This window comes from Ruditapes philippinarum, unplaced genomic scaffold (assembly GCF_026571515.1).
Source record: "Ruditapes philippinarum isolate M1 unplaced genomic scaffold, ASM2657151v2 ctg2591_1_1_1_1, whole genome shotgun sequence".
Lineage (NCBI taxonomy): Eukaryota > Metazoa > Mollusca > Bivalvia > Venerida > Veneridae > Ruditapes > Ruditapes philippinarum.
The window spans coordinates 111714-127500 of record NW_026858082.1 but is presented as its reverse complement, the minus strand read 5'-3'; the positions used below and the strand labels follow the sequence as shown (position 1 = coordinate 127500).

General features: G+C 31.5%; 1 protein-coding gene across 25 annotated transcripts in view; it reads left to right on the top strand.

The window, feature by feature from the left end:
* The first annotated feature begins 5997 nt into the window (after positions 1-5997).
* Positions 5998-15787, top strand: part of LOC132752021 (sorbin and SH3 domain-containing protein 1-like) — a 107041-nt gene continuing 97251 nt past the window's right edge. For 24 of the 25 annotated variants that reach the window (XM_060742276.1, XM_060742266.1, XM_060742273.1 and 21 more), the window contains exons 1-3: positions 5998-6021; positions 14241-14392; positions 15374-15453. In XM_060742276.1, the coding sequence (XP_060598259.1) occupies positions 6013-6021; positions 14241-14392; positions 15374-15453 (241 nt within the window). In that variant the 5' untranslated portion in view covers positions 5998-6012. Of the gene's footprint in view, positions 6022-12477; positions 12783-14240; positions 14393-15373; positions 15454-15787 lie in introns of those variants that run through there. The other variant, XM_060742258.1, reaches the window with a different exon arrangement.

The window sequence follows — 15787 nt, the reverse complement described above, 5'->3', positions numbered from 1 at the left end:
CTCTGTTTTGTATCAAACATCGAGTCTCAGGTAGTCACAGCATGTATCGTAGCTGATAGCTAAGTGAACACACAACACCTTATTATCTATTTTATATGATATACTTTGTGTATACTCTACAGTTTTATTATCCTTGATAATGATCTGAATCAGAGATTTCCTCAAATTTTGCCTATCAGTAATTATGGTGGCTCAGTAATACAATGTGTCAGGATGCAAAATACTGTAAGAAATTATCATGAAATCTGGCAGGTAGACATTTTGTGATCATTGCAGCCGGAATTACCAGAAAAGATTTATGATCTTTGATTTTATTATTGACATTTTATGGTTTATTATGAAGCATGGTAAACTTAGTTTAACCACAAGATCATGTAACTATATTGAAACTCTAAATGAATATATTTTAAAATGTAAATTTATAGAGCAATACAAGATGGGTTTGTAAATATCTTGTAAACTGCAGTTGGGTTTGATTTATAGCAGTTATTATCTCATGTGTAGATTGATCTTTAATGATGAATTATCTCAGCATGGGTTTTTGGGAGCCAAAGGGATCTAGGTCAAAGCACTTCACCTGTATTATTGTGTTGAGGAGATCTTATGATTAAACATGTATGTAAACATATGATTTTCCAAGTTAGGTTTGTTTTACAGCACACCGACACAGTTCAGATGACATATGGCACCAGAACAGGAAAGATGATTTTGGCTAACATTGGATGTTACAAACTTTAAGAACTTTAAGCAACACCAGTGGTCAAAACCACCTCACCTGCTGGAGCTAGACTCCAATAATTCGGACCCATTTAGTGGTCTTTTACGATCACACAAGGATAAATGGTTGCAATTCTGATGCATCAACTCGTATAGGCATTACCCCGGTGCCACAAGGGAATGATTTTCCAAGTAAAGCTTAAGTCATCTCAAATTGTCTTGACAGTTTGTGCTGTTCAAGACTGTGATACAGATACATGTATAATTATAACATTATATTTAAATTCAAAACATAAAATTTCCATTTGTTTTCCATCCAATACAGATTGACGATAATGTCAATGGCATAATGTATTTTAAGTGAGTAAAGCTTTCCAATTGGCCTAATTTTCAAGTTTTTCAAAAGTTTTAAACTATTTCAGTGAATGAAAAGAACAACAACTAATTAACCAGTAGGCACAGCATCCAGACTTTTAATATTCATTAGTAAACCTTTTGACGGTTTTTGAAAGTGCGGCTGTGATGTAATTGTAAATCAACCAAAATTTGGAAAAAAAAAATTAATGATGTTTAAATCGGTAACAAACGATGTAAATTTCAATTGTTTTTTCCTGAATTATTTATTACGATTATTTATTACGAGACTTAAGAGATACACAGATAAGAGTTTATTGAGAAATTGTTTAAGCTGTGCTATATTAGATAGGGTAATATGATTGTAAGCACGCCCGCATATTTTACGATATTTGAAATCGGGTGGTTTATGGCAAGTCACTTGTGCCATGATTTAAACAAACACACAATATTCACTTGAAATGATTAAATATTCAACATTTTATTGTAAGAAATTGGTCAGTTATGTAGGAAATTAATGTTTGTTTATCAACTAAGGATGCTTTTAATAGTTGAATGGTTTCTATAATGAATAATGTCAATAATACACATGTAATAATAAGGTTATATAAATTATATATTATGCCATGAAAGTAAAATAACTCGAGGATTTAGAAACATGATAGAATCTGTACTGTACTATATTTAGGTTTGAAACAGTTGCAAAAATAATTGAGCCATGTCATGACAAAACCAACATAATGGGTTGGCGACCAGCATGGATCCAGACCAGCCTGCGCATCCGCGAAGTCTGATCAGGATCCATGCTGTTCGCTATTAGTTTCTCTACTTGTTATATGGTCTGTAAGTGAACAGCATGGATCCTGATCAGACTGCGCGGAAGCGCAGGCTGGTCTGGATCCATGCTGGTCGCAAACCAATTATGTTGGTTTTGTCGTGACACGGCTCAATTTATGTATTATTAATTGTCATTAATAATTGTCATTTATTGACATTCTATATCCAAAAACATAGGACATTTGTAACTAAATTGTTATTTTAAGGTTACTGAAAAGTGACTTATGACTATATAACAAAGTCAGTGTGACTTTAATGATGAAAAAATGTTACAAAACAAAAAGAATAAATAAAAACTTATTATCATTATAAAGCATAAGCATAAGAAGTAGTATGTTGAATTATGTCACAAAAAATAAATATAACCAAACAAAATTTAATAGAAATTGTTCAGCTAGAATGTTTGACTTTTGAATAGGAGAATGAAATAAAAATGATTTGCTACGTATGCAAATAAATTTTAATATGGTTTACAAAACACCTATAATAGCTGTAATTTAATATTGTTAAAACTTCATAAATTTGAAAGATAATAACATTAAAAAGAAAGAAAAAAGACTGACCCAAGGGAGGTAACTTATTGTATATTGTGTTTTGACACAGGGAGAGTTGTCTTTCTTACCTTAGCACGATATCAACTTATTTTATTTTCGCTCAAATTTAATAAAATTTGAAGATTTAAATCATTCTTAAACATTCCATTTATACATTCAGTACATTATGTCCCCTTAGTGCAGAAATGGGTTAAGTTCTTTTAAATTTAATAGGAGTTAACCAGTTATTGCACTAAGGTGACAATTAATTTATTTGCTTTTTCTATAAATAGAAAGGCATTCCTGATGACTGCAATTATTATTGCATAATAAGCAGTATAATTAAAATAGTAAGCCTAAATCTTGTTTTCTAATAACTCAAATATATAAAGACTTGAAATTCTAAAGGGATTAGCAAAAACTTATATATTTATGTTATTATCTAAATTATAAGTGGAAACAAATTGTAAGTCAATTCACATACTGGGAGTTCTCAGTGATTATATAACATAATAAATGATAGAGTAGCAATAACATAAAATTCTCTTTAATGTATAGAAAGAAGAGCAAAAATTTATATGATTGAAGAAAATTATAATATTGAGGGTACAATTAAACATTAAAGAAAAGCTCTCAAGTCTTGTATAACTGATTTGTTGGATGACAATGTATCTATTGCCTGGTGTACCAGTCTTTGATCTTTACTAATGTTGCATAAATGATTCATGAGGAGAAGTTGTCAACAACAGAAAAAAACAGGTTAAAATAGGACACACAATCATGTATCTGCATAATTTATGTATAAATTTAATTTATGTATAAATTTCTTCTATTAAACATTGTGTGTAATTAATTTAAGCTAAAGAAAAAAATATACAGAAAAGTTGAGAAATTTACAGAAAACAGATAATTAGAATGTGTTACAATCAAAGGCCCTCAATATACCACTAGTAATTAACTAAGCACTGTCAACCATTGTGCTTATAACCTCATTAAAACAACAGAGACAGTTAATACAATTATGTTAATTTTTTTTTGAAAGAAAGAAACAAAGAAAATTTTTTGGAGAGAAGAGAGAAATGATTGGATTGCATAACTGTTACCTTTGTTCATGATCTTATACAAAATGTGCTGTCGGTTTAGTGTTGTTATCATTAGGGTGTAATTTATTCCTTCAAGATAGGCAAATAATTGTTTATATTATAATGTATGTTTTGTAACAAGAGCAGTGAAATATAGATACTTTTTTTGTGGGGTGGTAAAATTGTTTCTTTTAGATAATCAGCAGTGATGTATGTTTCTTTTCCTATAGACACATTTCTTATACTTTAAAAACTACCTGTGCTCCTTATGCCAAATATATTTTCTAAACTTTGTTACTATGGCAATGATTTGTTTTTATTTCACAGAGGTTTTGTATAGAGTAATAGACAGATAAAAAAAAATGAGAATAAATTTTAACTGAAATTCTATTAGGTTTCTAAGATTATCTAATGCATGCCAATCAAAATTCTTAACTTTATAACTCATATTGGCGGATTTTCACTTGTTTTAATTATAATTTGTAAAGAATTGGAAATAAATTTTCTAGAGAGGAAATTAAATTAATAAAGGATTGCTTTAATAGCTTATTATAAATCTGCATCTTGATTTGAATGCTTAAAATTGAAGCAGCAATTATCATTATGCCACCTGGTTATATGTCACACAAATTTAAAACTGATCACTTTAAGTTGCTTTTAAAGCAGCGAAAGTTTGCATGTTTTTAAAGTGTCCCAGTCTGTAGAGCTGCAGTCAATTATGCATGTATGGTATTCTAATGGCAACCTACCTCCCAGGTTCAGCTTTTGTGAAATCCCATTTACACAGTGCATTTTGTCCACTCTGTGACCATTTCAGCCACTTAAACTAGTCTGTCTACATAAGATTAGTGCATTTTAAAAAGCACCATGCAGGCTCTACACTGTTGGCCATTTGTAGAATTATTTTGATATTGAAATCCATCCAACTAACCTTACTGAACAGGTATAAATTTAAATTAATCACAGCTAAAGATATCAAGTGTCTGAGTGAGACAGTCATCATACAGCAAGCTACATGGACTTGATATTGAGAACTGATAAGCGTCCTAAAATTGATGTTTAAATTGATCCCTGAAATGGCACACATATGCATTTTCTCTGAAGATCTTGTTGTAGACAGATAACGTCACACAATATCTTCCAAAATCAGTTTTCTTAACACTTTGATGACTACAAGAAGCATTGTATCAATAACGAAAGTTGATAAGTCCATTCAAGGAAATGTCTTATGGAAGTTAGATTTAAAGTTCCCATACCTATAGACTATAGCATTACACATACCGTATTTGACAAAAGACTTCAAGTAAGAACACTAAGGCAAATAAATAATTAACAAAAATGTATTAAATAGGTAAAAATCTTAATTCTGAAAGCAATATTAGTAATTTAAGTAATGTGTTTATTTTGCCACCTCGAGATCAAGTAATCTGAAAGATTTGGAAAAACTAACCATGGTTCCTCATAATATTATAAATTTTTATTGTCAAAAATTAGTAAACTTGTATGCAAAAAATTATATTACAATTAATGAAGCTAAATACATTTTGTAAATAAATATCCTAAACTAAATAAGTAGTCTGTGCTGAAGTAACTTTGAAACTTCAAAATTTATAGTTTATTAAACTGTGCACAGCCAAATTCTCCTCAACTGCATAAGTGAATTTAGCTTCTGACAGTAAGGAATTTATTTCAAAGATTTTATTTTTTCTTTTGCTGAAAAAAACCCAGGGATTGTCAGGTCTCAGGTTTTTTTTTGATGGTTAAACATAAAAAACATCAAAGTCTGGCAGTATAGCTGTAATTGAGCATGTAAAGTCCTTGCTCGGAAATGTTTTTTGATCCCTCCTGTGATTTGATTGGTGAGGATATCTGGCTAGAGATATAGATATCAACTACTTCAAAATGTAATAAACTTGGAGATATTTATGCTAGATTTAGACTAGTTTTAGTGGTATTGTATGTTTTATAGTTAAATAGTACAGGTGGGAGGGACTTGTGTTTCGATCCATCGTGGCTTAAGGTTGTTTTGTCAGGATTTACTTGATTATACTGACACTGGCAAGGGTCAGCTATAAATATCTCTTCATTTGTTTAAAAAGAATTTTATTTTAAACTGAAAGTGAGTAAGATATTGGAAAGCAGACTGATCGTCTTTTTAACGTTTTTTTAACGGATGTTTCTATTATATCACAGATGGTGGAATACTGGATGCTTTGAGCAATTTTGTTTCAAAAGTAAATTTACTGCTGTGAATTCTTGTGAAATATGGTGAAATTAAATTGGTAAAATAGACTTATATTGAAATTCTGTTTGGTCGGAAATATTCTGTTTTGCACACTATTTCTGTTCTTTAGTGTATGCTTTTGATGTCTGCTTTTTTCATAACATCATTTGCTTGGTGTTTGCCGTTCATTTATGACATCTGCTGAAAGACTTTGCTCTCTGATTTTCTACTAAAAGACTTTTACTTTGTGACACCTGCTTTAAAAATGGTTAAGGTGAGTGAAAAGAAACTGTTTAGTTGCTTTGCTTCATTGATCTTGTTTGTTTCTTTTGTAGTCATAAAGTTGGTATGATAAAATATTTAAAACTGTATTAACTTTGAGAAGAAACTATGTCATCCTTAATTGGTGTATATTTTATGTAAGTTTTAGCTGTTCAAATGTGCAGATAATTTTCTTCAGTCCGCACAGAAGCAATGTCAGGTATTGCTTAGATATTGCATATTTGTTAAGAGTTATGGCTCTTTTAAGGCCAGTATAAGCCATATTAAATTGGAGTTATTGCCCATTATCATGCTCAGACTTTTTTCTCAAATCTTAGTAACAAATCACATGCATGTTATATTAAGTAGAAAACATTTTTATTTATGTCAGTATATATATTAACCAAGAGCTTCAGACAAGATAGACATGTATGACTCAGGATTATCATTCGAGATAATATTCTTGAGTTATTGCCCTTCATCAACTTGAAAATTTGCTGACATGCGTTGATGAAACTTGGTGCTTCTGTTAAACATTCATACAGTTATACATCTGAGTTTTTATTTACCCCCAGATATTATGCATTTAAAATCAGGATTGCAGTTATTTTAAATGGCTTAGATTATTAAATTGAAAAATGTATGTTTTTGTCAGTTGTCACAGATTTATCATGTATTGACTTGATATATATATTTGTTTGTATTTAGAATGTTATTTAAGCTTAAAAGTTTTATGGCTTAATGTACTGTCAATATTAAAATTAGGATGCAGATAGTTTAATATTATGTTTTTATTTGCTTATCAAGTTTAGGTTGTTGATAAAATATATTAAAACCCCTTAAAATAACAATGCGCTGGTCCAAATTCAAAGCAGGGCAAGTCCATTTAAAAAAATTCAGTGGTGTATAATAGGACCAATATTCAACATTTCCTATGTGATTCTTAGCAATTTTACCTGTAAAACAAAGAAATCATTTTTCAGCCAAATTATCAGAAACCTCAAGCACAATTATGGCATAATGGCTTCCAGTGCTTGTTTTATTCATAATATTATAAGAATGACTGTGAAACATTATTTATAGACGAGAAATGTGATCTATAATCAGGATGTAAGAAACTGATAACCTTATCACTGCTTCAGCTGCCTGGGCTGATAACTAGCTGATTACCAAGCTGATTACCGAGTTAGATATATAGATTTAATAGAGATAATAAAATAAAATTTGAGAGGCTTAGATCACCTTAGCTGACCCACAGTAGGTTAGCATGCTTACAGCTCTCTGTACGTTTTTATAGCTTCTCCTTCCAGTAATGAAGATTTATTTTCAAAATCCAATGATTTAATTGAAACAGTCTGATGTTATATCATTTGATGATATAAGATTGGAATTTTGGGATGGGAAGTGTTTAACTTACCTGAGATAAACATCTGCTCTTGGACTATAAAATTTAGCAAGAAGGTATAAATTATAATACATGTACAGTAGAAGTTATTTTTGGGAATATCTGTACATGTTTATGATCGTAAAATCTTATATCCCTGTGCAGCAATCTTAATGTTTATTAGAATGAGTTCCCTGGCTTATTTTTTAGATAAATGCCTTGTTAATGCAGATGTTTTTTCTTCTTGATGAATCACCATTCAAACCCAAGTTTTCAAGGGAGACAATTATTTTAATTTATGGTGTAGTAGAAAGAAATCTTAAAATTCTTAATATGCAATTGTATTAATATTGCTACAGTAATTAGTAGTACATGTATGTACAGCAAATAGAGGCAGAGCCTTGTCTGTAAGTTTATAGTATTGTTCATAGTAAGCCAATAGGTCAGCTTGGGACATGGTATGAATCTGTAAAATCAGAAAGAAAAAATACACCAACATTTTTTGAATACCGGTAATATAATAATTATTTACCTACAATGCAATCAAATCTGATTCTTTTTTATCGAGTATGACTATGTCCCTTGAAAACACATCATTTTTGGCTTCTTATGGGTTTTTGGTCAAATCAAATCTAGGTCATCATCACCTTGAATTCAAAAAAAAAATTCCACCTGTATAATTACTCCCCTATTGTTTTTCATGGTTAAAAGTTAAAGGTCATGGTCATGCTCAGAAAAGCACAATACTTTGTTTCAGTCAATCTAATTAAATGACATAGTTATTAATGAATAATGATAACCTCATTGTCATCATTTAATCCTTCACATTTTTGTAATTCTTAAAAAAGAATACCTGTTGAGTACTTAATTATGTTTACCTTTACATAAGATTGGAAAGTAATGGTTGACATATACCTTTTCACAACATCATAATTTTTTAGACAATTTTCAGCAGGTAGATGACATAAAAATGGAAGATGGAGCAAATTCTGTTGTACTTAGTTTTTTGTATGTGGGTGATTATCCCCTGGCAGGTCTGCCTAATCATGCTACCTGTTTCAGATGAAATTCTGGCAGGCTATCAAATGATGTATGTACTCAACATTTAGCTGGACAGTTTATAACTGTTGGCTGGCACATCAATGGGAAATTGTTGTGTTTCAGTACATGGGCTCCTGTTGTTCTCATCTTCATGAGTTTTTATTCTGAAGTATACTAATGTTTATCTGTCTGAACATTCTAAACTCAGGGCAATTGTGGTGTAGGACAAAGTGGACAATTATTGATGAGACAAAATAACAAGGAGTCTGACATTAAGAAGCAATGAATTCATGAGTCAGGACCAGACTCTTGTTCCAGTGGAGTATAATATTTGCTGAAGTTTTGTCCTTCCATCTGTACCTTTTCTCTCAGCATCTTCTGTTACCTTTAATAGACCTTTAAACCTGCTGATTGGAATCCAGGATGCTCATGTCAACAGGTCATGTGGCAAACATTGAATAAAGATTCAAAAATTTTTTCCCAACCGTCTTGATTTTCTTAGCATTGCTAATGAGTTTTTTTTTACCTCTTTCAAGTGGTATCTTAGGGGCAGCACTGATATATGATCATCATTGTACCAGTCTGTGATTCTCTTGTATTTGCTTAATTAAGTATAATATGATTTTCAAACAATAATATGATATATTTTCATGATTATTTCTGTGTAGTTAAGGATGTTCACCTTTAGATGATTAGCAGAATGGGTTTGTAATGAAGTATTAAGTGTTGAACTTGGAATGACTGTATAGTGTAAGTATGTAGGTACAGTCATGTAAGTATATAAGCTTGTTAGAAATTTAGGCATCAGATCACTAGCTTAGAACTGAATCAGGAAGTGATAATTGTTTTCAGATCTGAAAATGTCTGGAAAATGTTGGCAGCACATTGGAAGATTACATACCTGTGACCATTCCTTCACCACTGTGGGAACTTTACTTGACCAGAAAATAACACATATAAATCATGGCTTTAATTAATTTGTTAATTGGTGAACATCATTTCTCAATAAAATATATTATTAAAGTATTGTAAGTTGTTGTAAGCTGGTCAAGGTGATCATGTGTTCAGCAGATGTCAAGTATGGGTTTTGTTGTTTTTGACTTTCTTTGATGAACAAATAGGATCAGGCTGTACAAACAATTCATTGTGTTTCCTACAGTGCTTTTTGTACATTTTTTATACCCTTTAACCCCTGTTATTATAAAATATCTTAACCCATTACTTCATACACACGCTGTTTCAAGCCATATATAGACTTGTCCGTCTTTCAATTTGGACCATTCATCTTTTTAGGGAATTTTAGTTTCAAAATATGGTTTGACCGAATAGCAATCAGTGCAGACTTAGAATGATCAAATGGCACAGATGATGTGCTAGCCAGGGCTCACGCTGTCGGTCGCCATAGTCGCCATTTGCGATTATTTTATAAGATTGGCGATTATTTTTGCATTTTGGCTACAAAATCTGGCGATTATTTTTTACTTCCAACAGTGTTTATATAAGGTGTAAAAATCGATAAAGAATGCAGTAGACCTAATTAACACCAGCGGGGTGCATTTAGTTGAGTGTCAACTTTTTACCGGTCACGCGCTGCTTACTATATTGCCCGAGGTGATAAAATACATGCGTGATGTACAATTGTATAAGAACTTTAAAGATATTGTCCAGCATTTATAATAGCCATCAAATATCCGTCAATTAGCCACAAAAATCGTTTTAAAATTGATAAACTGGATATTGACTTACCCAAAATTTACCGTGAATTGCAGTAATTGCAAATTTTGATTTTTTTTGTTTGAAGCTACTTGACTAAATCGCCAGTGGAAAACAATGGTAAAATATTTAAAAAGTATTAACTCCCAAACAACTATTTGCACAACAACCAAAATTGTGAATATTTCTTCAGAAAACAGGAAAAATCCGATTGTCATATATTTTCGCGACACCGATAATTTTGATATTTATTTAAAGGTGAAATAAGCTATGTTCTGTTTAAAAATCTTTACTACTATGGCAGAAAATTTGTTTTACATTGGTGATGATAACATTTTTCAGTAAATTATTCAGAAAAAAGGCTGCATTCTGTGAATGAGTTTGCAAGTGTTATTTCTATAGTGGTTATAGCTGACAAAATTTGATTAGAACAAACAAAAGAAGTTGTCTGATAACAGCATTTTGTCAAGTTATAATGAATCTTTGATATTATTGTTATACAGTTATTAAACTAATTATAACGTATTTATTCTGTTCTATAATAAAAAATAAAGTTGTGGTTCTATTTCAAAAAAGGTAGTTATCAATATACACAAATGTATCAGTTTATTTGAGAATCCTTATAAAACTGAAAAAGTGTCATATCGCTAATTCGTGAATATTCCGCTGAACTTTTGGCTATTATTTTTTTAAGTTGAAAATATTGGCTATTATTTTATTTGAGCCAGTGTGAGCCCTGGCTAGCTGATGTTGGTCTGCACTGGTGTCGTGAGATGATTGGTTAAGGGTCAAGTGCTAAATTTGAAATGTCTATTTATAGCAAACATACTTTTCTTTCCTCTCTGAACTGTCCTTTGTTCTTTGACAGTAAATTTCAGTGTTGTCAGAGCAACCAACAGTATTCTATTACTAGAGACTTTAGCATTATAATCTGTCAATCTGACAATAACACAATTTACTACTTTTGAACTATCCATTATAACTTTAAATAGGGATTTTTTAGGGTTATTTGACATATTAACATTTCTTTTAATGTATAAAACAATGTATTGTCAGACTGCATGTAAGTACACCGGCTGGTATGCATAGCACTGTAGTTTAGGATGTACCGGTATCTCTTGTTTAAGTATGTGCTGAAAAGGTTATTTATGATTACACTTGTTGACGTTATGTTGATGTTAATTAGACTAATTAATTTAAGTCAATCAGTCAGAGATACAGGCTAATGAACTGTTGACAAATCAAATTTTATGAGGTATGGAGTGCATAATTAAAATTCATATGAACTTAAAATCTTTAAATGAAAACATGGTATGTTACATTCTGTATCAGATTGATATGATATGACAAAAACAAATTGTGTTTTATCTTATGTTTAAAAACAGAATAGCAGATGTGCTTAACAATAGGTATTGTACCATTGAACTGAAAGTTTTTATGTTTTGCATTTCTATGGTGATACCTTTGAAGGTTTTTCTTGTTGTAACTTTGAACTTGTTGCTGTCTCAATTTTATTGCCCCTAAAAAGTTATTTTTGTCCATTAAGTCATTCAAATTACTTGCAGAAATGGATGAAAAGTATTTAGTTTAAAATGAATAAAAATTTACCCTTTTATCATATGCCTTCAATGTTGGTGAGAATGAAATTAAGCCCTTATCTTGGAAAGGATTTTCATGTCCGATAGCAGTCTTATTATACATGTAATTAATATAATATCATTATATTTCTGTTTTAAAATACCAAAATTAAACCGCCAACTCAGACTGTATAACTTGATCTATACTAGAATCTTGTAAGACTGGCCTGTGACTGAGGTGAAAGACAATCATCACTGCTTGCACTTAAAGAGTAAAGGTTTGCTTTGAGAACAATAATTCCCTGCCCCTTGTGAATTAGAGGGGTTGCCTTAATACAGGTGAGGCATCAGAATTGCAGCCATCATTTAACCCTGTGTAATAGTAAGAGGCGATTTACTGGGTTTGAATTACTTGAGTCTGTACAACTCTTAGGTCCAGCAGGTGAGGTGGTTTTGACCTCTAGTGTTGCTTTAAGCCGAGGTTAGTTCCTGTTTTGGCGCCATGTGTTGGTGTGCCGTAAAACCAAAGAAAACAATCAAACAATAATTCTGTGAGGAAAATGACTGAAATTGATTAAAATTAATTAATGTTCATAGTTGAACATCATCTTACAGTAAAATATACAGCAGTAGAAGAATCTTGATTTCAGATCTGCGTTGTTATTGTCTGAAAATACTGTAGCACAAACAATTGATGTTTTACATCAATTTTCTCAAGGTATATGGTTGGATGACTGTTGTAAACCAGCTGTACGTACTTTACTATCAAGAGGTGCACATGGTTTTTGAGATTTTTTCGTTTACCTGCTCAAAAATACTAATATGATATACACATGTGCCATCTTGAATTTTTTTTCGAAAATATTACTGGAAAATTAGTGTTTTTAGAATTTTAATGAAGCCTTTTTTATCTGGAATTATATAATTTTCTAGTGCTGTGTGCTAAAGTTGTTTGGAATTGTTGAAGATTCTTTAATGTACACTGTTAATTTTATTAAATTGAGGATAATTAACAGTTAAAAATTGTGTTTAAAGGATTATACTTTATAGAAGACACAGGTTAGACATATTACACATGTATTTTGACTTTTTCATATGTAACATACTATAAATTTGTGAAACTTCTTGTTAACTTTATTTAATTTTAAAATGTTTAAAGGAATTTCAGTAATTTGAAATTCTTGAATCAAGTGCTCAGTTGGTAGTAAAAAATTATATACATTCTGTGGGCAGAGGCTGCATGGTTATGTAGGCTTGCCTGGTATTTTTTCTGGGTGGTTGCAATTTTAAGGAAAGTTAAACAATGAGCTGCGTCACGACAAAACCACATAATGTGTTTTGCGACCAGCGATGAATCCAGACCAAGCCTGCGCATCCGCCAAGTCTGATCAGGATCCAAATGCTGTTCGCATACAAAACCCTTAAAACAAGTAGAGAAACTGACAGCAATACAGCATTGATCCTAATTTAAAACTTTTGCGGCGAATGCGCAGGCTGGTCTGGATCCATGCTGGTTGCAAACCCATTATTTTGGTTTTGTCATGATGACTGGCTTCAAATGAAGTTTGTTATGAATTAAAGGAGTTCCACCTAGTCTCTATTTGGTCTGCAAGACAGACCGCGATTTTTTATAATCTGATATTTCATAGAATGACTGTCTTTACGAAGTGCGACCATCACGTCCATATAATAAAAAAGCCCTAAAAGCGCAAAATTTGTGGGCTAAGTTTCCACCAAGCCCCAAAAAAAAGTTTGAAAATTTGGTGCAGTATTAATTGAAATAGATGAAAAATAATGATTTTTAGTGTGATTCTTAAAACCTAAGCTGGATTTGGATTTCAATAGTGTTGAAATGATTTCATTTTTAGGTCATTTTCTACAATAAAAATGAATATTATGATAAAAAAGATTGAGCTTAACTTTTATCAAATGGTATCAAAATCTTGAGGAAAAAAATTCCAATCCCGTCATGTCAAAAAATGTCAGTGGAGTACCTTTAAAGTGCAAGGGTGATGTGTTGTATAATAAGCAGCTTGTTCTTGTACTAAGCATAAACAAGAAAGAGATCAAGTTTTGCTTTGCCTTAAATATATCACACATTTTACTGTCTTTGTTAATTAATACACATAATTACCTGATAAAAGATGTATAAGAATAGTTACATAATGTTGTTGTTCATGTTAGTACAAATAGTTTTGATTTTTCTCCCAAAAAAAAAATGACTTGATTACTGACGGTTGCGTCCAGGGTTTCCTATTGTCTTCTTAAAGTTCTGAAAATATAGAATTTATTTGAGTGTAATTAAATAAATCAAGTAAAATAAACTGTTCCAGATAGTTATTTTAGGATTTATTAAATTATTTATCAGATTATATGTTGCTTTGTAACTGATAAAATGTTGTTTTATTGTCCATACACACCCATGATTATCTTTCATCAATTAAAAACCTAAGGAGATATAAGATAACAGTAAATCTATATAAATTATTTCTGTATTTTATAAATCTTATATTTCAGATAAATCCAAACAGTAAGGCTTATAATGAAGGTATTAAAGTGGGAGATTATGTTGAGAGTATAAATGGCCAAAACACAAAAGGGATCGAACATCAGAGTGCCCAGCAAATGATAAAGAATGCAACAGATCAGCTGATGCTAGAACTTACAAGGTGGGTGAAATGAAAATAAAAAATTGTTCCCAGTTCATAACTTTATGGGTTGAAATAACTATGGTAATTGAACAGTCGGTCTGATTGTCAACTTGCAAGAATTTTAAAATTTTTGAAAAAAAAAAACAAAACCCCCAAAAACTTTCTCTATGTAGCACCCCTTTAAAATGGCCCAAACGCAAGGGGGGAAAAAAGCTTGGGCTTTTTGGGGAATTTTAAAAAGGGGATTTGGGGAAAATAATTAAAAATTTAGTTTTACATTTTTAGAAAAATAAAAAGGTTAGTCCCTAAAATTAAAAATTTTTTTATTACTGGGGGAGCCATGGGGGCATCCCGTGGGGAAAAGGGTTAAAAGGGCATTTCTTCAAACACTTGCCCCTCACCCCCTGTGGGTTTTGAATCCCTACAGGGGCTTTGGGTTCTTTCCAAATTTAGGAACTATTTAGCTAGCTTACGGAACGCCCGGGGGTTTACTCAGGGGGCCCCTTCGTACCTAAAAAACAAAAGAAGGGGACCTTTAGGTCTTCCTCCACCAGTAAAGCTGGAATGTCGCAATATGACCTATACTGTAGATGTGACGTAAAACCCAATCAAAACAAACAAAAACTGTAGAACATTGTTATAAGGTTGTTATGTCTGGATTAGTAGCAATTAATTCATTCCAAGTTCTACAGATATTTTTTCCAAGCGAATGTAAGATTGATGGTTCTACTCAGGTGTCATAGGCTCATGCCAGTGGTTATGCTCAAAGGCGCATGCCTAGGGTCCTGCACAACCAAATTTTTACAGAGTTTATGTGATTTTAAGACTGGAACCAAAAGATGAAAATTTCCTCTTCAGATTTCAAAATGATTTAGAAGAACTTTCATATGATGTGTCATTTGATATAACTTCAATGATCTCAGATTTATATGAAAGATAAATGTTTACATTAAGATGGGTTAAAGTTTGTTATATTATGATTGTTACATCATGTTACAGAGAAAGTTCCAAAACAAATGGTACAGTGAATGGTGAGGTACACAATCACATAGACAGCCAGCTGGACTACCTTAACTCAGGTAAATTTATCTCACCTTAACTCAGGTAAATTTATCTCACATAATATACAGCTGACCTTAACTTAGGCAAATTTGGGCAAATTTATCTCATCTTAACTCAGGTAAATTTACAACTTACTTTAACTCAGATAATTTATCTCACATGGTATACATTTTATCTTAACTCCGGTAAGTTTATTCAGATAAACTTACACATGATGTACAGCATAGCTTAATTCGGGTACATTTACAACTTACCTTTACTTGGGCAGATTAATCTCACATAACAACTGACATTTTCTCAGGTCAACTTATGTCACCTGAAATACAACTTGTCTTTACTAGAACAAACATC